This window comes from Macrosteles quadrilineatus, unplaced genomic scaffold (assembly GCF_028750875.1).
Source record: "Macrosteles quadrilineatus isolate MER2022 unplaced genomic scaffold, UCM_ALF_1.0 Scaffold_8__2_contigs__length_117827958, whole genome shotgun sequence".
In the NCBI taxonomy this organism is placed as follows: Eukaryota; Metazoa; Arthropoda; class Insecta; order Hemiptera; family Cicadellidae; genus Macrosteles; species Macrosteles quadrilineatus.
Window position 1 is genome coordinate 58,718,393 of NW_026542601.1, and position 25,133 is coordinate 58,743,525.

The following is a 25,133-nucleotide window of genomic DNA, read 5'->3' on the forward strand; positions in this document are numbered from 1 at the left end:
AGTAATAACATTGTAGGCCTTTTATGTTTATCACTTGAAACCAACAACATGAAATCATAGAAGTTGAACATTGTAATCACCATTTCCACAAACAACAGCCACAAAACAACCTGTTGTTGATCCTTACTGCGCCCAATCAACATCAACGCAACAATGAATCAACCGGTCTAGCGGGTACCACGTGATCCACAGCACAGCTGATATAGTCTGCCACGGAATGGTTCCCGCCAGAAGTGGTGTTGAGATGTCCGTTCCTGCCAAACCGTGGTCCGTGTGCGCTAGCAGTGTCGCGCGCAACACGCACAACCCTATACGCGCCATTGTGGAGGGGTTGCACATACAACCGCATCCCGACAAGCAATTGATCGCGCTGTCAATAGGTAAATATTGGATCGTTTTGGACAGCAATCGATTTATTTGGGTATATATGGATGGAATTTTAGTTTATTCTAGCAGAATATTTTATCACGATTTTATAGTTTAGTTTACCTATTTTATATTTTGTTTATGGTATATGGTATTCGGTATTCTTTCATGGGAAGAAAATTTAAAAACTAAAAATCAAATCACCTATCGCTTTACAAAGACAGCAACGTGAATGTTTTTAATGGAAATATATACAAATTATCATATACAACTTCCGGTGGGACGTTTTAATAATTGTGAAGATTTTTAACTATAGGTTGGTGATATTTCTAAATTGAAAATACATTCACCACTACCTTTGTTGCGCAGTTTCGTATTATAACAATATACCGTCAATTTTTTTAGTGTCCAGTAATTATTTTTTCACTCTTAGTTCTAATATACTAATACACTACACTCAGTTCTAATACACTTTAATTCTCTTGGGCAGTACCATTTTTAAATGTTAATCAAGTAGGTAATGTTATTATATACTTTTATTCTTCAGTCTGCAAACATAAAGGTTGAATGAAACTAATATAGTATGGATCCTAATTAAGGGGGGAAGATAAAATATTCATTAAATTTAAAGTTTTGACTGTCGAGGTCAAGATGAAAGTTCGACGTTCTCTTTACGGAACAGGGAGCAAGCTGAACTGGCGAGTCTGGCGGTATGAGTTTGGTAGCCATGTCATTGTTGCCATTTGTCAACAAACCATCACTATTAATACTAATGACTTCTAAAAAAATAATTTTCGACCAGTGCAACTAATAAAAATTTTTGTGTAACCCGAGCAAAAATAATAAAACCCGTAGCATATTTTGGATGGTGCGTACGTAACTTAATGTTGTGTAAGATCAACAAAATGTTATAACAGAAACGGCATGTATAAATAAATGACGCCACTGGTCCGAATTTATATACTGTTCGGTATTAATTAGTCGTAGCAGATGGTTTGTGCGTTTTAGCGAATTTCCCTATAGGGAAGTAGCTATTACCGTAGGTCTCATGGTAAGACTTAGGCCCAGGACCGATTTACTTTTTCATTTTGATGTCCCCAGAGGCCAAAAACACCATTCGTTCAAATTTTTATATATGTATATATATATATATATATATATATATATATATAGATTTATATATATATGTGTCCGTGAACACGATAACTTGAGTAATTTGTATCCGATTTTGATGAAATTTGGTTTGAAGGTGTAAGGCGGGATAAACTTGAATGAGTTCGCGATCCAGTATGATCGGACCATGGGAACAGGGTTTTATGGGAGGTTTTATGGGGTAAAAATAGGTTTTTCTCACTTTTGACCCTCAAAACACTAAATTTCCCAATTTTTCTCTAAACCTTCTTAAAGAGCTTAAAAAAACAAACAATTCAGTATATCAAAGTGTTTTTGTACGGTTATTGATTACGGAGAAAACTAAAAAAACTGTAAATTAAAAATTCCCATGTTATTCTTATGGAGAATATTGTAAAATGTTGTAGTTTGCTTGTTTATGGATATCTTTTGATAAAACTTGGCAAATATATTCATTTTATACTAAGCAATAATTATTTTACTTAAAACACGCACTTTATTAGTTTCCTTGTAGCAGCAAACCTAGGTACTTGTTAAACCTAATGTTATTTAAATAGATCGATTGAAAATCAATTCAGCCAAATGGAAATTCGCTTGGACAGCAGGTTTGCTGCGGCGGGGGTATTTTACAGTTTCGTGTTAATATTAATACAAACATATTTACTTTCGGACCAGTGACGTAATTTGCTTAATTTATGATCCATAACTTTTCTGTTCCATGTAGTTAAAGGTAGGATAGTCCACATAGTTAAAATTAAAATTAATTAAGTTAAAGTTAAAGAGTTAAAACTAATCAATTGTTCTGCCTTTTTAACGCTGTCTTCTGGTTTTATGGTTTTAGGCCTACGAATATTAACCTTAAACCATTTAACATAGACATTCTAAAACCTTTTTAGAAGGTATAAAACTTCTATTATTGTTTTTATGTATGTTTCTGTTTTTATCTTGAATGTATCTCGTATTTTTCTTGTATGCCTATATATATGTTGTCTTTACTGTCTCTTTAAATCGATCCACCGTGTAATTATAATGATGTAACAACGGATTATTGAATTATCATAATTACTAGCAACAGAGCCCGTTGTGGTTAAATACAACAGTCTCTTGAAAAAATTGTAAGCTACATAATAATGCTAAAAAAAAAATGTAAACAACAAAATTTAAACAATGAAAAGTTAAGGAAATAACAATACAAAGATCAGCTGTTAAATTTAACACATGTTCCATATGATCAGATTATGCATACCGGCAAACCCATTATTTCCATAAATCTTTAACAAATTAAACTTTCACAAGTTTTGCAAATATACACGGATGAAGCTTCCATTTATAATAACTAATAACAAATGTCCAGTAGAACTGTAGATTTAGTTGTGTAAATTAAAAAAATCTCCAATTCAGTATTTTTTTTTACCACTATAAAATCGAAGGTTGCTTCGATATTTTACAAATGGTGAGGAAATCTACTTAAGTGGAAAGTGATATTCTGAAAGAGAATAAAATCTCCAACAAATTATTATTACGCATTTCTTGAAAATACTCAACAAAGGTAGCCAATAGTTGCTCCCAAATAAAAAATGTTAAAATCCCGTTTTCAATGTATTTTGATAGAAAACGTGTTTTTAAAATAATTTTTAAACATAAATCCTAACAAAAACAAACTTTCATTGAATGATTTTGTTGTAGGTATTATCATATGGTTACTCATATACGCGTTTCCCAATATATTTCGGTGATTGTCTAGATACGCATTGGGGAGGAATAGTATCGATGCGTTAAGAAACCCGTTCAATGATAGATATCAAGATCTTTACAATCTAATCTATAGTTTGGTCACTTTAAAAACTACCTAACACAGACGAATTATGTAACTTAGTTAGGAAGTGAAAACATTTAAGTAAGAGTGGAAAACAAATTTAGGAATAACACCAGTCTTACATAAGATAAGGTATTCTAGCGGAGTCGGCCTGGTCCATTGCCAAGGTCAATACACTATTCGGTCTCATCAAATTCTTCCCAAATCTTGTAAACGGACGAATGGAAATGTTCGAATCCAAATCTAGTTACGTATACTAATGATATCCCACGATTTGAGTTCTTCTCTACACTCCTTCTAAAGCAGAATAGTTTATCTGCGTTTGTATTGTATATTAAACTTGAACAACTGTACTGCCATTGGATATTCAGCGTGTATGATATTCTGCAAGCCATGTTAAAAACGAGTGTGAAGAACTATTGACTGTCGTTTGGTTCAATTAAACCTTTTAAGATATCATTAGGAAAAGATATGATCAAAGATACAAAAGCCCTGTAGAATTTTATCAGAAAGCAGAGAACCATGTGATGGAGTTAGAAACAGCTTTTAAGATTTACTTTTGGCTTTTCGAGTTCAGTGGACTCGTATCATAATATGCTAATAATGCAAAGCCTCTAGAATAATATGCTCAAGTGCAAAGACCCACAATTTAACACCAAAGTAGAACTACACCAATCTAAACCAATAATAATTAAGGAACTTAATTAAGTTAATTTTGAACTTCATTGAACGTAAGGAACTTCATTTCATTTTTTAATTTCCCTGGGGTTTAAAGGGTAGCACTTCTAAGAAAGTGTTAACTCGTAGTTGTAAATGGAGATTGACATTACTAATTTGCCAAGGGGTGTCAAGAATTTCCAAAGTTATAACACTTTGAGTGTAAACAACAAACGGAACCAAGTGGAAATAGGCTGAAACGCAGTGTTTGCAGAAGTCAGCGAAAACATCGGGGCAAATTAAATGTATAAATGACTCGCAGAAGACCAGTTTTGAGACAGGTTGGTGGCGTGATTCCTCTGGCGATCTGCCAGTATATACCAGGATCGTCACCGAGCCGCAGGAACAGGATAAACACATTCTTGGACTGATAAATAAACTAGATCAAGCAGAGAGTAGGACTGTAGGGAAACACTTCTACTGAGAAAAATAAGTTACATTATACACAGGGAGGAGAGGAGAAGAGGGAAGTAGTGGTATAATGTGCGTTGTGCCAATGAATACCAACAGTTTGTATTCATTGATAAACTCATTAAGCACATTTGACCCTTTGACCGAAGGTGCTGTTTTCGGCATGATTTTTAATGCCATACTTATTCTAAGCAAGTAAATTTTAAGAAGCTAATACACACAAGAAGCAACGGTCTGCTAATACACATTTGCTTAACTTAACACATACATTAGTGTTAAAGGAACCTTACACCTTAAATAGTTGTTGAGTGTAGTGTTCATTAAGCGTGTACTGATTTTGTTTTTATCGAGGGGATTTTTATCAAATTTTTGCCCTGGAACTTTTAAATTAAATGGCTAAGGAGCGGGAGCTGAGTTTCCCGATTTTTGCTGTATAAAAAATTAAAATAAATTTTAATAAAGGATATTGACAACAAGTTTTAAGTACACAGGATACAATTTCCTCCCACTACTGTGCTTTATAACGGAACTGTACCATTGGAATTTGCCGACCTAGCCATTCACTAAAAGATAGCAACCTGAATAAGTGAATTATATATGACCGCCGTTTCTATTTCTTTACCATTTAAATATAAGCTACAAGAACCCTGGATTTTATTCTAAAATTTTAACTAATAGATCCAAAGAGAACCAAAAGAGGTTTTTAATTTATCACTGGAGGACAGTGAGATGCTAGCCTTACAACTGGAGCTAGTGCGTAATTAGTAAACCGGCGGCACCGTTGAGTTTATTGAGTTGGAAAGCCGAGCAACGCTCCGTCCTCATGGTACTTTATTTTATTATTTCACTAAATTCTTTTGAATCTTACATTCATACTAAAGTATATTCAATGAGGAATTATTTTACACCTAAAAGAGCACACTATTCTATAGATTCACCGGACATATATACTCACTTGACGATTGTTTTAACAGATAAAGGAGTTTTCTTTACATATAGTTTCACCTTCATCGTCTTTACAAATTTTAAAACCTCAAGTAAAGGCTATACTGTGTATTTACGAATTTTCAAATCCAAGATAGGCTACAGTATTCTACTTTCAAGCCTAAAGTAGTTCTACTCCCAAGTTAAAGTACCAGTACTGTAGCCTAAATAGAAGTCTAATTTTGAGGTATTAAGTCTAATAGTCTTATAGGCTATTTAATATAGACTGTATGAATTATAGACTATGGGAACTAACATAAATTTATTATTTTAAGACATTCAGGCCAAAACTAATTACAGAGTTCACGAGTTCAAATAAGCAAAGCAAAAAGAACTAAATATTCATCAATTAACAGTTTCATGATTTATTCATACCACAGCTTCTTGTTTCCACCAATATTTTGATGTTCCCTTTGCACCCATTCTTCAGATTCTTCCCTTCTCCTGATGGTAATTTGACAACATTTTTTAAGTTACTATCTTTGCTGGAGAAAAAATTCTTTATTTTCCTTTTCCTAAGTTCTCTTACATACTTTGAGAATCGTTTTAGACTTAACAGCGATCTTCTTCGAGACATTTTTAAATCAGAGTACCTATTTATTATAGAAAAGCAGGAAATAATGGTTACCTAAGATGACAATAGATTCAACATAAATATAAACAATTAAATTGCATGTGATTTTAATAATGAAAATATGATACCGTATGTAAGTACTGATGTAGATCCTTATTAATAGTGTTTTAGTTTTAATCAGGTAGAACAGACTACGGAGTATGGTAATACTGGTTTAAACAATAAACACAGACCATTGATTATGAAAAACTTCTAATCAAGTTTCAAAACAAGTATTTAAGCATAGTTAAGTATGTGGTAATTTAAATTTGAAATTCCCTGACGTCATATGGCATTTTGTAAAAAAATAATAGGTACAGTCATTACTGATATTGATTTTTAAAAGGTTTTGACATTTTCTATTTTCCTAGGATTACGTTGAAAGAGCAATGTTATCCAAACATATTGAATTTGCATGTGTTGGTAGAGAGCTAGAAATAATTTTTATTTAAACCATTCACAGTCTCGTGCGCCTGCAAAACGATAGTTTTGGCAATCAACTAGGTTTTGAACATCTATAACATTTCGTTTGCCGAGGAATTTTGTCAACTAAAGTAGTTTGATTGCCAAAATAATCGTACATCAGACCATAGTCTAAACTAACTGTTCGTTTTTATTTATTTAGTTAAAACATTCTAATTTTACACTGATATACTACATAGGTACATTGTCTACAGATGTCGATGTTTACAAGCCCCTCCCCACAAAAACTGACAAACCTAATAATTTTGTTCTTAGAAAATAACACTTTATAATACATATAACAAATAACACAAATAACAATTTCATAACAAGCTTAAAAAAACGTTTCAACAGCTCTCGGTCTTTTTACGTTCTTAACATTCGTCTGAAATTCGATTTCGGAGCCTTGTAAAACTTATTTTCGGCCCTTGGTGATAAATATACTATTTCAAACTGAATTTTCAACCATTTAAGTGCAGGCAATAACATCACTATCAAAATAAAAGACTGTTTCACCATTTAAAAGTATAAAAAAAAAACTAGAAAGTGTTTTTTTTCTTCTACAATATGTTGTTATAATAATAATAATAAATCATATTCTCTTTTACTTTTACTCTTATATGAGCAATATTTGCTTGTATGTATCCTTGCTTGCACAAAGATCACGAAAACTGCTTGGACTATTTTCTTCAAATGTTGTGAATTATTTATTTCTGGCCTAAACCCTGTTTTCATGCAGTTAAAATTGCCAACAAAAATCGAATTACAAAAAACAATGAAATTAAATGTCAAACACTTTTAACAGTGAGCCTTGTGGGTCACTTTGGCAACGAAAATCGTTAACATCAAAAAAAGAAAAGAAATAAATATAACAGCTGATGAGCCAGCTGTTATATTTATTATAAACCTTATAAATTATAGGTAACTAAATAAAACATAATTTATAATTATAACTATACTATAACTATAAATAATTTATAAGTATAAATATAAATTAATAGTTGTAAATAAAAAAACTCCTTTGGCTTAAGGTTTGTTTATAAAGGTTTTTAATTTATAACTGGAGGACAGTGAGATGCTATCCTGTCCTTACAACTGGAGTTAGCGCGTAATAGCATTGACTATATGGTAATAGTTATTTTGAATATTTTGAAATTATTTTGAATCTTACATTCATTCTTAAGTTTCAAGCTATTTTGTTACCATCACAAAGTTGCGAAAGGCACCACACTTCGCCTAAAGATGGTGGTATCTATTACTTGCCCTATTTGATGTATTCCCTTGGGGGGGGGGGGCTACCATCAATCCCCTCCCAAGAACCTTAAATGTTTTGTTTGCAAAGTTTACTTGATCTAATTTCAATTCTTGCGGTTGGCTTCTTATCGTAAGTCCTTGTCTTTTGATGATGTCAGTGTGGTTGGGTCTTCTCAACTTGTGGACAATCTACCTTACCTTTTACAGTATTAGCCAAAATAAACAGTACTGAAACTGAATCAGCTGTAGTTGACTTCTCGATCAGCTGATCCAATAGGTGATTGTTGCCACGGCTTTGCGTTCATTACTTCTTTCTTATTTGAGGTTAGTTTTTGTTAACATGGTGCTAACAACTTTAGAAAAAACTTTTATCGTAGAGCATTATTTTCGCTCATACGGAATTGGACGTGCGGGTGGTCCAAGCTTGTTGCTTTACGTTTTCAGGAACATTTCCACAAAAACCCGACTAGTAATGCTGTGATTCTTAGTGTTGTCGAAAAATTTCGAAGAACTGGTAGTGTTTTGACACAGCGAAATTGCTTTTCAGGTCGCCCAGTTACTGTCTGTACAAATGAAAACCACGGAAGAGTGTTGCAGCAAGTGTTACAGTCACCGAAAAGAAGTCTAATGCGAGCTTCTCTTAAACTGAATATTAGCAATACGTCAATGAGAAGAATGTTCAAAAATATTGGTGGTTTTCCCTACAGGATACAAACTGGACAACCATTGGATCGTATAAACAAACTAGCCAGAGTTCAGTACTGTGCTTCAATGTTAGCAATATGCTATGAAGAACCTGATTTTCTGAGTGATGTATGGTTTACAGATGAATGTCATGTGCACCTTAATGGTTACATAAACAAGCAGACAACACGTTTCCTTGAATTTGAACGTCCTGACATTGTTGTAGAGAGGCCACAGCATAGTAAACGTGTAACCATTTGGTGCACTGTGTCAGGGAGGGGTATAGTGGGACCATACTTTTTTGAAGGCAATAATGGAGAGACTGTTACTGTGAATAGGGATCGATATAGGGCCATTCTTGATCGTTTTGTGAGTGACTTCAGGAGATTTTGTCGTGCACGAAACCTGCCGTTAGGTTCACAGTGGTTCCAGCAGGATGGCGCAACCAGTCACACTGCCGTTAACAACATTGCTTTCCTCCGACAAACCTTTGGCAACCGTCTCATCTCCCTTAGAACAAACTTTCCTTACCCAGCCCACTCCCCCGATCTTACAACACCGGATGCTTAAGTGTGGGGAATGTTGAAAGAAAACATCTTCCGTGAGGACCCACCATCTACCATCGTTCAACTCAAAGAAAAAATAACCATGTGTATTAGGAGAATGGAAAAACCCCTATTCATAAAAATGGTGCAAAACCTACAAGAACGGTACGAGTGTTGCCTCAAACTGAACGGGGCTCATATTGAACATGTTATTACCCGTGTTTAGCCGATTTTGCTTCCTTTGGCTTATATGTATTGTTAAAATTTATACATAAAATAAAAGTATTACCATTAAAAGTATTTAAGTACTGTTTATTTTGGCTAATACTGTAATATCCAAATCTCAGTTTATTCTTTCTGGCCAATGATTTAACCAATGATTTAATACATATTAAATTTTGTTCTTGTATTGATGTAGGTGACCCAACGGTATTCGGGAACTTAGTTCCGCCGACGGAGGTGATAGAGGCAGTGGAGGAGAGTCTACATAGTCAGAGATACAACGGGTACGCTCCTGCATCAGGTGAGAGATACCATCATGTCAGCACAGAGGGTGTATTCAGCGAAAGAGTAAGAACACACTTATCAATAAATCAATCATTTAAGCTGGGGACCCCACTATGTGCGTATTTTAACAATTAAGTTACATTAATTGATATTTAAAGATAAAAATATTGACTTTTTTCAATAATTGAATTTGAACCAATACTGTAATTTTACTGCTGGGTAGTTAAAACTCCTCAGTGAACAAATTTAACTTACTTCTTGTATTATTGTGTATTCAAGCCATTGTGTATTACTGCAATGTTTCTGAGGAAGGTTATGATCTAAATCCTGCTATTACTAAGTAGTATATTGACATTTTTACCCAACCCAAAGGGGGTGAAGCTTGTTAGTTTTTAATCTATGAATTAATTTTCAGGATACCAGGAAGCAAAACAGGCTGTTGCTGATTATTCCTCTCATTCAGGCCTGACTGTTAAACCTGAGGTAGGTTGCTATTGTAAATTTATTCTTAAACATTTAAAAATGCAAAATAGGTATTTATATTACAGCACCTTAGCCAGATTTATAATAGTTTAATCAATGTTACATAGCATTTTAATTTTTTATTTGGCCGTACCACATTAATAAATTTAAATGGGTAACATTTTAAAGTCATGGTAAAATAAATTTACTAAACCGATCTCTAAAATTGTTATCAAATTTAAAATTTATGTAGGGATCACTTTCTATCTACAATGAAAACCATATCCAATTGCACATCTTTCAGGAAATTACTACAGTATTCAAAGTAATTGGTTTGGAAAAGCCAATACTACAAAACAAACAAATTAAAATCAATCTAGCAATTGTTTGACGTAGGCCCATTCATATGTACATTTAGTCATATTTAGTGAAAGTGTTGAGAAAAAAAGATACAGCCATGTACTTTATATATTTGGTAGATAGTACAGTCAGTTTCTGATAACGTTTGTTCTACCCAGGACGTAGTGCTGTGCAGTGGGTGTTCCAGTGCTATAGACCTGTGTATAACAGTGTTGGCCAACCCAGGCCAGACTATCCTGGTGCCTTGTCCAGGCTTCTCCATCTACCGCACCTTGGCCGAGGGGCTGGGCATCAACGTCAAGACTTACAAATTGATGGTGAGAACCCCTAGTAAAATGCTAAGTCTCAGTTTATTTTCTAATGCTATTTAAATTGAGGCGATTAATCCTTGATCAAGATCCTGAGAAAAGTCAGTAGCTTTTTGATGGTTCGAAACTCTACTTGGCTGTTCCTTCCTGATCATTGGGCTTTAAATAAATGATCCTGACTAATGAAACAGCTGATCTTAGTCAAAGCTACACAGATCATCTCACACCATCCTATGTTCATATTTGGGTTAAAATATGCACCTATGTTAGCCTTACTTAGGTGGCGTCCCCATCTCAATAGTTGACAATTACTTTATTATAATTGATCGATAATTGATAATACTAACACAGCTCTATAGGTAATCTTATTCCATTCTATACTCACTCAGCATTCATATCCAGATAATATAGGTACACAAAATGTGTCGCTAATTGCATATATTATATCCTACAATAGATTCATTTACAGTAAAGAACGGCAATTATTAAAAGTTTTTGTACAATTTGTTATACACCATCTAATGATTTTGACGCTGCAGCCAGATCGCAACTGGGAGATAGACACACAAGACTTGGAGAGACAGATAGACCGAGACACAGTGGCTATTGTGGTCAACAACCCGTCAAACCCGTGCGGATCTGTCTACACAGTGCAACATCTGGAGTCAGTGCTGCGAGTGGCAGAGCGGCAGAGGGTACCTATCATAGCAGACGAGATCTACGAACATCTGGTAAAGAGAGCTTACAGTTTACTTAGCTTATCGAAGACTTCTGAGTAGTAAACTAACACATACTGGATGGATATAGGTTTAATACTAAGAGATTTATTATTATTGTGGGTATAATGAAGACAAGGGTAAGATAGGTAGGTACCTAATGATCCTGGTGATGGCCATCAAATCTGAGGGTTGCTGTTTTGATCCCGAGGAGAATCAATTATTCTAGATGCAATCTGTAATTGAGCTGAGCTATTAATTAATTATGCTATCTAACAAATGTTAGTTTTAGATAAAGTTGTTACTCTCTTTATCATGACCAACCTTTGGACTGTGACCTAGTAAAAAAAACAGAAAAAAGCAACGCTATATAGGAAGAATTTCACTATAATAAAGAATTTCGCTATATAGGAAGAAACTTAAACGCCTTTTGTCGCAATTGCTTTGAACTTTGAATTATTGTAACAATATCTAATAAAACTACTCAATCGCTTTTTCATTTCAGGTTTTCCCTGGCAACAAATACCATCCACTGGCCTCCCTTGGTAGTAATGTACCAATATTGTCTTGCAGTGGACTCACTAAAAGGTAATTTAATTCATAAGCAAATTTTTAGCGAATTTCCCATATAGGGAATAAACTATTACCGTAGTACTCATGGTAAGGTCTGTACCCGGGACCGATTTACTTTTTTCGTTTTGAGGTCCCTAGAGGCCAAAAACAACGAAATTTGCTTAGTCTGCAGGTTTACTGCGGCGGGGTATTACTAATACTGAAAGTTGGTAAAATATGATTTGATTAGAGTAGTTAGTTTTTAATACTTCTTATATCTTATATTTCTACGGATGGTTAACTATGGAAGTGAGACCTGTTGCATTGGAAGTGAATTAAACCACTGTTTCTTGAATGTAGCTTGCAAATAGATATTCTGTATAAAATTATTAGGTAGGTACCTTTGTTAAGTACCATAGTTTTCAGTAAATTTTCTACAAATTGACAAAAGTCATAGGAGAGGCCGTAGATAAAAATAGCCCCTTCAAAATGTATATATACTTTAACAAGTTTTAACACTTTCAACTGTTTGCAGATTTTTGATTCCTGGGTGGAGAATGGGCTGGATAATCATCCATGATGGACAACATATCTTCGGAGAAGAGGTAAGTTGTTGATTGTGATATAAATTTAGAACCATTCATACATTACTGCCCTTGTTTGGAAAAAAACATTTTTAGTTTTCTCTCAGTGCTCTTCTCACAACGTGTAAAGGATATTATACTCTTACATAATCATACTTAATACAAGATTCAAATATGTAAAAATTTTCCAATTGTGTGAAATTTTTTTATCAAACTAACAAAAGTTTTAGAGACCCCACAATAACCCATACTGTTGTATTTTCATTTTTTATTTGAAGAAAGTAATTAACTTTTGCTATTAGGCTCCCTAGTACTCTTTAGTGCAAGCTCAGTCAAGCAGGAGTAATATGGTAGCAATCCCCAAACTTGAATGATAGCCAACTCGGGGCATGGGCCCAACCTTTTAATCAACGTTACCTTGTCCACCACTATACAGCTAAAGTTCTTTGAAAATAAATGAAAAACTGTTGCTACTCTAATCAAACTGGTAAGCAAATCTGGTGAAAGGGGAATGGTCAAACAGCATACCAGGGTAAAGAGGAAGGGGTAGATTAAACTATACATACACACTTGCAACTAAGTTAATACTTTTACAGTCAAACAATAAATCAAAACTCCCTAAAACTACCACGTTAGTGCCATGAACTTTGATTATTACTAAGGTTGCAACACGTGTTTACAACATTAGGTTCTTGTAATTGTCGTAATTATGTCGTATTAATGCAATGTCGTATAAATACATCTGAACCCGACAGATTCGCCGAGGCCTCCAGAACTTGAGTATGAGGACCATTGGCAGCAACACTCTGGTCCAGGGAGCTCTGCCTCGGATACTCAAACACACTCCGCAACAGTTCTTTGACAAGACGATAAAAACGATACATGTGAGTTAAAGCATTGACTTTTGGATACTGAAGTAGGCATCCTATCTATATGGACCAGCTGTAGCCATTAAAAAAAAAAAGAAAAAAAACAAAACAAACATAGTTGTGTGATCCAGTTACAGATCTCGACACCGCTAGTGGTCTAAAATTTATTTTTTACCTTATTTTGATGAGAGATAGTTGTTTTAAAAGATGCTATAGCTTACCTTGTGATTGATAAGACGATAAAACTATACCAAGGACTTGCTTTGGTAGAATAAATAAGAGGAATTAAAATAAAGGCTACATTTACATACAAAAATATACTCGTACGTTGATTGGTCATAATTTGTTTGAGGTCATTAAAATATACTCTAGAATTTCAAACTAGGCTGCATAGCAAAATGGTTAACGCTTGGTCGGAATTGAACAAAATGGTCGGATTATTTTGAGAATTACACCTTTGATAAGGAAACTTCTTTCAAATTATAAAAAAAGATTGTTGACATTGTGCCATAAATGATCTTTTTAATGTTTTAGACACATGCTATGATTGCTTTTAAGATGTTGTCTGAAGTTCCTGGAATACAACCTACTATGCCTCAGGGTGCAATGTATATGATGGTGAGTAATACATTATATCATCTGTAGTGTTTGGTGACTGCTTCCATTTTCATTTGATTTTCCAGGATACAAATTTAATTGTTTTGCTATTCTAGTTTCTTCATTGTGACCTTTATTTGGGGTAATAGAATGTATTTTTTCCAAAGGATTCCTTTCCACAGAGTAATTGAATACCAAGTAGCTGAGGAGTGAATGCCAAATCAATTTTAGATTGTATTATGTTTAGTTAGCTTAGCTGTTTTAATTAGATCAACATTTTGGCTTTGGAATTCATTCTTCAAGATAATTTGTGGCTGGTACAATATCAATATACAATGAATATACATTTGAATAAATTATAAATCATCAACTTATTTGCATTACTTATTTTGTTACAGGTTGGAGTAAACCTGTGTCAGTTTCCATTGATTTCTTCAACCCTCGAATTTGTGGAGAAATTAGTATCTGAAGAGTCAGTGTTTTGTTTACCAGGAGAGGTAGGAGAACTTAAATATAGGGATAGTCTGTGTATGACCTTTGACTATCAATACAACAACTGTACCGGTATGACTTTTGTCCTAATTTAAACTAATAATTACTCATACCATGTTGATGACAATTGAGATGAGTCCATTGTTTCTAAGGAAGTTATGTTTCATCTACTTTTGCAGTTGGGTTGGGTGTTCACTGTTCTAACGTTCAACACACCTGCACATATCAACCTATATGTTACCGATATTCATTAAGTATCGTAACAGGCATGGTATGTTTTGCATTGTGTTAAATGCAGTCACCACAAAAAATGACTACAGGATTTTTTTTACCGTATTGAAAATTAAATTTTACTTTTAGCGATATGAGATAAAATTGTTTGTTTCAGTGTTTAAAAAATGACTACAGAATTTTTTTTACCGTATTGAAAATTAAATTTTACTTTTAGCGATATGAGATAAAATTGTTTGTTTCAGTGTTTTGGATATCCCGGTTACATACGGCTAGTTCTGACTGTTCCACAACCACAGATCATTGAGGCTTGCTATCGTATTCAAATGTTCTGCACCAGACACGTCAATGAGAAAAGGGAAATTGTCTTATTCCACCCATCGTTTAGTCTTCTGCGGCAACCAACCTCTGCCTGAGAATACCCATGTAATATACCGGTATGAGGTTGATATATTTCTTGAAATTTAAATTAGTTTTCAAAGACACCCCGGTATGGTTTGGCTATTAAATTACTGTTTTGCAGCAGTTAATACATCTTTTAGAGAATGATTTTTTGCTATGAAAGTAGTTGAATTGCATTATTTACTGATGGGGATTTATTTAGTGAATCACCAAGGTGACGTTGTTGTTTTTCTTTGGTTTGTGACAAACAGTATCATTACAAATGTACATTACAGTACATTACAAATGTATGCCTTTAGCACATTTTTCATCATTTAATACCTTTTTCACACATTTTGTCATTCCTACGATTGTAAGATAATTATGGAGACGAGAAAATGAAGAGGGGTAAAACTGATGAAAGTAAAAAATCTGCTTATACTGTTTATCACACAAAATATGTAGAAATGAAAATTTAAACTCCATTGTATAAATAGTTCTCCAATGATTAGGATGGGGATACAGCTATACTCTGAACTTCTCTCCTCCTAGGATTTTTACCTATTTGGTATAAAAGTTTCTTGCTAAGTTAGGTATCTATAAAAAATACATTCTGAAAACTTTGTGATTTCTATCTCGTACAACTTAGGTTAATTTATCTGAGGAAAATATTGTAGCCTGAAGTTTAAATTTTGGACTATTTCAACCCCAAGCATTTATCTGCCATAATGAATGCTATAGGCTAGTTGAATCTAATTAATTTTTTAACATAAAATTAGTACAGTATTCATATTTTAGATGTCATAACTTGCTGTAGTTTGGGTTGAAGCTGCTAGAACAAGTAGATTCTGTATAAGTTAGTGACAATTAATAATGTCAGTGTGCTTTAAAATATGTTGATTGATATTGTTTTACCTTTCAATTAGGAAATGCAAAAATTTACTTTTCAACATTTGCATTGTTTGTTGCGCTAAAATGTTTAACTGAAATAAAGTCAAGTGTGATTGAACTCCTCACTCTGAGCTTATTATGTATTATGTATTGTGATATATTTAAACCAAATTTTATTAAGGATTTGTATTAATTGTGTGTAATTTAGTCTGTATTAGATTACGTAGGTAGAATTTAGCATTGTAAATACAGTGTAAATGTACAGAACTAGGATATATAAAGGGTGTTTTTAATTTAAAAAGAATATGTGTTTGAAAAACATGCATAGTGCAATCATTTGGAGTAAGCAGAGTAATTTTTATAATGTGATTTAGTTGATAAGTTTATTTTACAATATATGTACTGGAACATGAATTGAAAACATCAACAATAAAATAATTTAAGGTGTGAAATAGAGTTGACGTGTTTTATTATTTCATTCAAAATGTAGGCTATTCTGTTAAAAAATGTAAGGCATCAAAGGACTTCTTAACTACCATCACTGTTACCATACTGAAACCTAAAAAATCAAACAAATTAATCAACCCACAACCTGTAACCAAACAAAACTTTTTTTTAATGCTTTCAATACCGTATGTTATGTTTAGTTCTGACCAAATAAATTTCTCATTTTTTACAGATTTCAAATTAAAACCACTTAAGTTCGGGGCAAATCAAAAAACAATTTGAGAAAAATCATTTATATTTCTTTTCACCGATTACTTTCTTTTTCCCTCTACATAACAGAGAAATTACTTTCTTTATGACAAAGAGAGGAAGTGCAATAATAATGACACATGCTGCCAACACGACAACTGCAACGTCCAACAACATCAGCTGATAGAGAGGCAGAGAGGAGGAAGCTGGTTGGAGGTGTGGCGCTCCTGCATGTCGTAAAACGTACTCCGTCCAGAACACAGCTGTATCTGCCGCAGACATTGGCACATCTCGGAATACACGTGAGATTCGAGCTGCGTTTTCTTTGTACCTGAATGAAAAAATACGTATTGACTGACGAGAAGGTCCAGAAACACCAAACACAGCTTTTCGGCCAATCGGTTTTTTACTTTGCTGCATCACTGGCCCGTGGTCTGAGTGTACTGTCAACCAAGGGACACCCAGTCTAGATGTGTAATATTAAAATGTATACCTTTGTCCGTGGCAATAACCGTATCGTCGCATATATGTGATGATTATGGTAGCAAATGTGTTAATACTAGATTAATTAAAGTAGGTTAAGGATAGTCTCTAGCAGACTGTCTATACGTTGTCTCCTACAGCAACAAAGACTAAAGTATTGATGTTCAAAAATTGTTAAGGTTTTCTTGACTCATCAGTGAGCATTTGGGATTTGATATTTATGCCCTACATTCAAACCCTTTTAGTTTGAAACAAATGGTTGATTTAAGATCAAGTATCAGGGAGAAATTAATGTGACAACTGTATTGATGTAACAACTGACAACATAATTCAATATCTAGCAACGTAGAATCCACCCTTTCCTAGAAATGCTCCACTGCACAATTCTGTTGGTGAGGTGAGGCCTTCTACTGCCTCACCTTCAGACAAACTGCCTATTGTTTTTGCACCACCCTGTATATATCGGTTCAATCTTCACACAAACATTTAGTCATATAAAGTTTTAAACTTACAGATTAAATACTGACACCAAATACAGTAGCTCAGAAGTAGTGTTTAGAGCATAAGGCAGGCATTTCTGTTAAGAGAATAAGCCAGGCATTGCTGTTTAGAGCATAAGGCAGGCATTGCTGTTTATTGTTTAGAGCATAAGCCAGGCATTGTAGTTGAGAGCATATAAGGCAGGCATTGCTTTTCCTTTTCAACTCTAGCCTTGACTATTAATTTCATCCCCGTGGTCACCACTTCATTGCTTGTGTGACCAAGTTCAACTGTCTTAAGATGCACATAACTTAGCCATTTTTTCCTAGTGCATACTTACTTTGGCTCCTTTAAAACTTTGGTTAATGCAGATAAGAGACTTTCTACTGAAAGCGTATTAAAATCAACTTTCACACCAAAGCCTTGCTCTTCATTGAATCTTATGTTGAAAAACTGGTCAGCGAAGAATGGAATACCAACAACTGGGACCCCAGCGTGATAAGCCTCCAACTGGCTGAAGACTCCACCATGAGTGATGAAGGCAGCACAGTTGGGATGACCTGGAATACATTTTGTGATTGATATTTAAAAAATAATGTAAATTTAAAATTTAACGAAAACACTGAAATTGGTGACCCAAATACGCAAAATCAACCACTTAACTATAAGTTAAGATTGACGGTGTAAGGTATTTTTTGGAGTATTTGTTTTGACTATTTTACTACTAAAGGAAGCTTTATTATTGACCATAGCCTGATTAAAGGTCAAATGACACCATCGTAGTCTAGTATAAGTGAAAGTGTACAGACTTTGATCAAATCAAACTGCCTAATGTTCTTATTAAAATAGATCATTTTCATTTCACTATTTTGATGCTTTGCACTAAAATCAAAATGTGGGTAATTCTGTTTTTCTATTTGTGTTTTGGGGTTTTTCATAATGACTTGGGAAAGTTGTAAGCTTCAAAAATGCTGCATTCGCAAAAAACCAAAAGGTGATATTTGTCAGGGTATAATCTGTTATTGTCTTAGGTAAAAGCTCTCAAACGTACCTAAAACCCCTGGCTGTGGAACCCATTTCACAAGTTTCACATTTTTAGACAATCCAGGCAGAGTGTCAGCTTCTATCTTCCACAAGACCTTTTGCGGAAGTTTCTTGAACACATTGACAAACAATTGAAGTGTTTCTGGAGGCATTGTGTGGGTAGAGACGACTGTGCCGAAGCTGAAGTAGATCACTCCTTCTTTGGCGTCATCCATGAACTTTTTTATATCCTGGAAACACAAGTGTGTCAAAAAATAGGAATACAAAACAATTTTTCAACATACTGTAGCAAAAACAGCCGTTTTTAATGCATGCATGTGCGGGTCTAAAGTGGCATTTTACTCTCTAGGGAGTAGAAATTGTTTTAAGCCCCTAGTGAGTAAAAATCGGCTGTTGTCAACTAAGTGGTAAATTTCTATTGTAAACAATTACATTTATCAAAAGTATGTATCGATTGCAGTTTATTGTTGCCTTATTGTAATAGTATATTACGTTACTAGTCCTGAAAATAAGTGATTACCGGACGAGTGTGGTCGTTCCCGTGCGAGACGAAGTCGAGTACGGGATTACCATACGAGTCCGGTACACATATTTTGGACGAGTTACGTACGATAGTTTACGCCATACTACTTAATCCGTACAAATCCTTATATCTATTTCCACCAACTAAAGGACTAAATATCACTAGTCATAACCTCTAAGAGAGGTTATATTTTTGTTTATAACCACTCATTGTCACGCAAATACAAGTATAATCAGCTGATTGGTGTCCGGTAAAACTCATTGCAGAACAGTAGTACGCAATGAAACCCCATTTGAATAAGCTGGCGGCAAACAGCTGTTTTCTGGACTAAATCCTTTCGTGGAAAGTGCGTCAAAATAATGTAGTGTGGGGTAAATAGTTTTACGCCACACTACACTGTTTTGACGAACTTCCCACACAAGGATTTAGTCCAGAAAACAGCTGTTTGCCATCAGCTTAATCAAATAGGGTTTCATTGCGTACTACTGTACTGTAATGAGTTTTACCGGACACCAACCAACCAGCTGATTATATACTGTATTGTCTGTATTTGGCAATGAGTGAGAGTGGTTAGTTTATAAACAAAAACATAACCTCTCTTAGAGGATATGACTCGTGATTGTTAGTCCTTTAGCCGGTGGTAATATATAAGGATTTGTACGGATTTAGTAGTATGGCGTAAAATGTCGTACCGGTACGTCACTCGTCCTGTAAACACCTATTTTCAGGACTAGTTACGTAATATACTATTACATATCAATATAGTACACTAACATAATCGTAATAGGTGAAATTGTTGAATGACTTACAAAACAGCTGCTTGTTTCCATTAGCAAATTAAATTGAAAACAATAAGTATTTTTGAGAGGTTACTTTAAATGAAAACTATTTATTTTTGTAACATAGTTTGTTCAAATAGTGGTGCAATTTGATGAAAAATATAGTTCATGACACGGGCAAATAGTTTCTTTTCAACCCTAGCTCATTTTCTGACCTCGGCTTGGCCTCGGGTTGAAAAGAGTAATTTTAGGCTCTAGAGATGAAATATACTATTACAAAGCTATTACACAGGAGAAGTCTTTCAATAACAAATCTACCAACAGGAAGAGATGATCTTAAACTAATGAAGTTACCAAGGTAAATCACCTATACCACACTCCATCTATAAATTTATGCTTAGTTCTATATCTATTTTTCAAATACTTCTAGCTACATACCCATCTAATAAGTACATATTAATAAGTGCTACACAATAGTACTTCCAATAAATTAAAATTGAGTTTAATCAAATTGGGATTTCTAAAATAAATCTAAATATGCAAATTCACTATTATTTTTTTGATGGTCCATTTATAACGAGAAATCTATTCAATTGGTAATTATTTCCATCATCCAATGATAACTCCAACAGCTTTCACATGTGATGAATTTATTTTACAATGGAAAAGTTTATTCAAGCGAAGAGCGGGCAAAACAGCTAGTATTTCCATCAATTACTATTTACAATCAGCTGTTTGAAATATGATTGTGTATGTTCATATAAATTTCAAAGTATGTTCAAATGTAACCAAACATTTTCTCAATATAACATGGGAACTTAGAAGGCGACAGGGGCAGAGCTCTGATGTAATTTCAAATATTATTTATTTGATGTCAAATCTATGTGCCACAACTTATCCAACGACACCTTGGAAATGGTGATCGGTTGTGGTTCAGCTTCAAAACAATTATCACAAAATTCATGTTGGCCTATTAAATTAATAGCCTACAAATATTGATTGTACTCTTACCTGTGGCAGAGGTATTCTTTCTGGACTTATGGTGATTCCACCGATAGGAACGGTGTTAGGTGTAAATGGTTGAGGGTATGAGACAGCGGGATGTGTGTTAATGAGAGTTAACGATACGTTTGCTGTCATTTCAGATAACGATGGCAGATCTGGAGAATTGTAATACTTCTTGACAACACTTTCCTGAGAAGGAAGGTACCAAAAGTAGTACAAAAACAGAGTTGAGAAAGAAGAGCAAAAATTACGGAATCTTTCCAAAAACGTCATTTTGTCTGTGAAAGCAAAGGACATAGAGTCGGGAATAGAGGCAATCATCAAATCATTACCGGCATCTCTATTGAGAAAGGTCGAGTGTCGAAAGGCTTGTAGTGTGATTGTTGGAGCTTTGAATTTGTGACCAAACACTAACATAGATTCTTGTCCAAAAGTAGCTGTTGTTAGTACCAGGTCATAATGATCATTTGAGTTTAGCAGATTCTTAATACTATCACTCTTCAAAATTTCATCACAAATGGGCAACATGAAGTTCCAAATATGCAGCCAGGCAAGACCGAAGAAGTTGTCCATGGAATCTGAATGTTTTATCATCTCTTTGAAGTCCCAATTGGCTGAAAAATAAAGAATATGGGTACCTAGTTAAGTAAAATATTATTGCTAACTTCTAATGCCTAATGTGTTCATGATTCACAAATAACTTATCTTACCTATGTATTCAAATTGCTTGATTAATTTGACTCATTGACTCCCACCTTACATTTCATGTACATTTAAATATTATGTACTTTCATTAATATTGTTTGTTTATTAACAGCACACAAAGTGTATACACAATATTTATTGAACTTACCAAACATTTCTTCATAGAATGTGTAAACCTTTACATGAGTCAGATTTGGAATGGGCTTCTTTGGAGGAAAGGGGCTGTATTCTACAACTTGGTGCCCTCTTTGGGCAAGGGCTTTTACAATAGAACTCTCAAAAATGTAGTGGCTTTTCCCTGGGAACGGGAGGATTGCTAGAATTTTGGCTGAGTGGATGTAGCTTACACAGCTCAGCAAACATGTCAGCAATAAATGTATCTTCATAGTCGTTATTCTGAAATAAAATGTTATTAAAATAAATTTGGAGAGTTCATAACATGCTTACAAGTAAAAAATGTTCCACATTTAATTCACTTTCAATATTGCATACAAATTGTAGGCCTATACTCAACACTGCAAAAGATTATTGTTTTCATCACACTGCAGTAAAATTAGCCGTTTTAAATGCATGCCTTGCGGATCTTAAGTAGCATTTTTACTCTCTATGGGGTAAAAATCAGCAGCTGTAAACTCACTGGTAAATTTTGATTGTAAACAATCACATGGATTGAAAGTTTGTATCGAATGTTTAATCGATTGTATCTTATTGTTGCGTTATTGTAAATAGTTTGACATATCGATAGTATAAATTACACAAACACAATAGTGAAACGATTGAATCACTTACAAAACAGCTGCTTGTTTCCATTAGCAAATTAAATTGAAAACAAGTTAGAAGTAGTTTTCAGAGGTTATCTTTAAATGAAAACTACTTTAGTTTTGTAACATAGTTTGTTCAAACAATGGTGCAATGAGGAAAAATATAGTTCATCTCATGGGCAAAAGGTGTCTTTTCAACCCTCGCTCATTTCCCGACCTCGCCTTTGCCTTAGGTTTGATATATTGTGTTTTGCGAGGTGTGTTTTAATGCAAGGTGTGGGACTTAATTAATTGTGCCGATAAAACATTCTCAGAACTTAGGTAGTGACATGACGAGCCAGATATTATAGTAATTTATTGTTCGTAATACAGACAGGCTGCAGGAACTCCCTCTCCTTTGACTCTATATAATTAGACGGTGTTTCAAATAGCTGTCACTAGTATCTAAGAGATGCTGTTTACAGAACAGAAAGACAATAAAAGAAATGTCTTATAACAATAACACGGAGTCCCGCGCTCTAACTACTAGACCAGCTCGCTCCCCCAATTTAATTTAAATAACATTAGAATTAACGAGTGCTTAGGTTTGCTGCTACGGGGAAGGTAAAAAGTGTTTTTTGACCATACGTCAAATACATGAATATGCCAAATGTTATCAATATATATCCATAATCTAGTAAACTACAACAGTTCTCATTTTCTCCATAAGAATAACATGGGAATTTTAAATTACACTATCTTTGAATTTTCTCCGTGACCGTTTAGGCATACAACAGCGCTTCAATATACTAAATTATTTCTTTTTTTAGCTCTACAAAACGGTTTAAAAAAATTCCAAAATTTTTTGTTTTAGGGTCAAAAATGGGAAAACCCCATTTTATATGAATTTGAACAGATGGTGTTTTTGGCCTCTAGGGACCTCAAAACGAAAAATTTAATTGGTCCCGGGTCCAGGTCTTACCATGAATACTACAGTAATAGCTTATTCCCTATATGGGAAATTCGCTAAAAGATGGTAAGTGGTGATTGATTTCGATTGGACATTACAATCAACATCAGACCCATTAGGTGATAGGTCTGATGATGATGATTGGAGTGTCCAATCAAAATCGATCACCACTTACCATCTTTTTGGTATATTTACCGTTTTGTGAGTAACAGTATAAGCGTAAATACATGTTTTAAGTGTTATAAGACGTTTCTTTTATTTACTTTCCATAAATTTAATAACACTTATAATGCTGATCAAGAAGTTATTTAGATGCTGTTTGTCGACAAACATTCATGAATTAATCCTCCAATAAAACTAGAGCTAGGGAGAGTCTAAGAGGTGTTTGACATTAAGACTGGTACATTTTCCATAAAATTACCGTAATGTAGTTTAAATTTAAACCTACTGATAACAGGAATAAGAGGTCAATATAATAATGTAGTAGGAGAAAAAGTATTCAGGATTAAGAAAGAGTGTAATAACAGTACTTCCACAATATAGAATCATACTCAATACCACACAACCACCACAGCTATTAGTAGTGTATAGTTGTGTATGTTAATAACCCCGTCGCAGCAAACCTGCAGACTAAGCGAATTTCCCATAAAAATCACCCGATTTTGATCAAATTTGTTACAATCATGTAAACCTACAATATTCAACTAATTTGCGAACCAGTATGATAAGACCATAGGAATGGGGTTTTATATGGTTTGTTTGAGTTTTTTGCCGAAGTAAAGATTGTTTCTCCAATTGTTGACTTTCTAAACGTAAAATTTTGAAAAATTTTTCCTACATTATTTAGAAGAGCTTAAAAAAAATATTTTAAACAGTGTTCTTAATAGTTACAGAGAAAATAAATAAAACTGTAAATTTCAAATTCTCATGTTATTCTTATGGAGATAAAAAGTGAACTATTATTGAATTATTTGTTGCTTGTTTATGGATATAGCCTATTAATAAAATCGAACTTACTAAGATATTAAAATTTCACTAAAAACACTTTGTTATCCAACCTGTAGCAGCAAACCTATACATACTCGTTAAACCTGTAAATAAACACACTTTAACATAATTTTATAAGTGAAACTATGAAAAAGTAAGAGGAATAAACTTTACCTGATAAGCAAGCCGGAATACAGTCTGATAACCAAGAATTCTCCGTTATCTCACAGTCTTAGGTTCCCTTCTATCTTCCATCCACTGACTGTGACTACAAGATTATATAAGACTCATGAACTCTTGTTTGGTTGACCTTGTAGACTAGATAATATTGATCTTTCCTCTAAAACCAGTTAAGATACAGTTTTTCATAGCATTTTAAAACTTTTAGTCAGCATAGAGACTAAATAATTCCAGAAACCTGATTTTCTATTTATAAAATATATATATCTATAATATTAAAACGAAACAGTGTTTTTTTATTTCACGATTCTGAATCAACCACTCGACGGATTTTCATGATTTTTGTGTTGAAAGAAAGATAATTTTGAGAACTAGGGAATGTCGAAGCCATAAATTTAGTTTAGGGTCCCAGTTTTTTAGAAATTACGTTTTAATTTTTAAAAAGTCTAGCAGCCGACGCTTTGATTCTAAACTAGCTTTTGGCATAAAATAATTTGCTTAACATAACAGCTGTAAACATTCAGCTTTTGTGTCACAAATTCAGCATTTGGATAATAATTACATGCTTAGGGTTGACTTATTTATACTATGTGTAATGCTATGCTCAT

The 25,133-nt window shown here is 33.9% G+C and overlaps 2 protein-coding genes across 3 annotated transcripts; one reads left to right on the forward strand and one right to left on the reverse strand.

The window, feature by feature from the left end:
• The first annotated feature begins 217 nt into the window (after positions 1-217).
• On the forward strand, positions 218-15,438 carry LOC129000410 (tyrosine aminotransferase-like). The gene is made up of 11 exons (XM_054427374.1): positions 218-380; positions 9,402-9,506; positions 9,906-9,973; positions 10,471-10,629; positions 11,160-11,351; positions 11,842-11,924; positions 12,424-12,493; positions 13,228-13,356; positions 13,876-13,959; positions 14,337-14,435; positions 14,907-15,438. Exons 1-11 carry the CDS (start codon positions 218-220, stop codon positions 15,075-15,077), a joined length of 1,323 nt encoding a protein of 440 aa, XP_054283349.1. The 3' UTR covers positions 15,078-15,438.
• A 1,219-nt stretch (positions 15,439-16,657) lies between these two features.
• LOC128999816 (UDP-glycosyltransferase UGT5-like) lies at positions 16,658-24,605 on the reverse strand. 2 transcript variants are annotated; one of them, XM_054426508.1, is made up of 6 exons: positions 24,520-24,605; positions 21,797-22,044; positions 20,950-21,557; positions 18,644-18,866; positions 17,933-18,152; positions 16,658-16,960 (listed from the first exon to the last, which is right to left on the reverse strand). In XM_054426508.1, exons 2-6 carry the CDS (start codon positions 22,032-22,034, stop codon positions 16,669-16,671), a joined length of 1,581 nt encoding a protein of 526 aa, XP_054282483.1. In that variant the 5' UTR covers positions 22,035-22,044; positions 24,520-24,605; the 3' UTR covers positions 16,658-16,668. The 2 variants fall into 2 exon arrangements, with proteins under 2 accessions (XP_054282483.1, XP_054282482.1); XM_054426507.1 differs by lacking the exon at positions 24,520-24,605 and adding an exon at positions 24,376-24,394.
• Between the last annotated feature and the right edge of the window lie 528 nt (positions 24,606-25,133).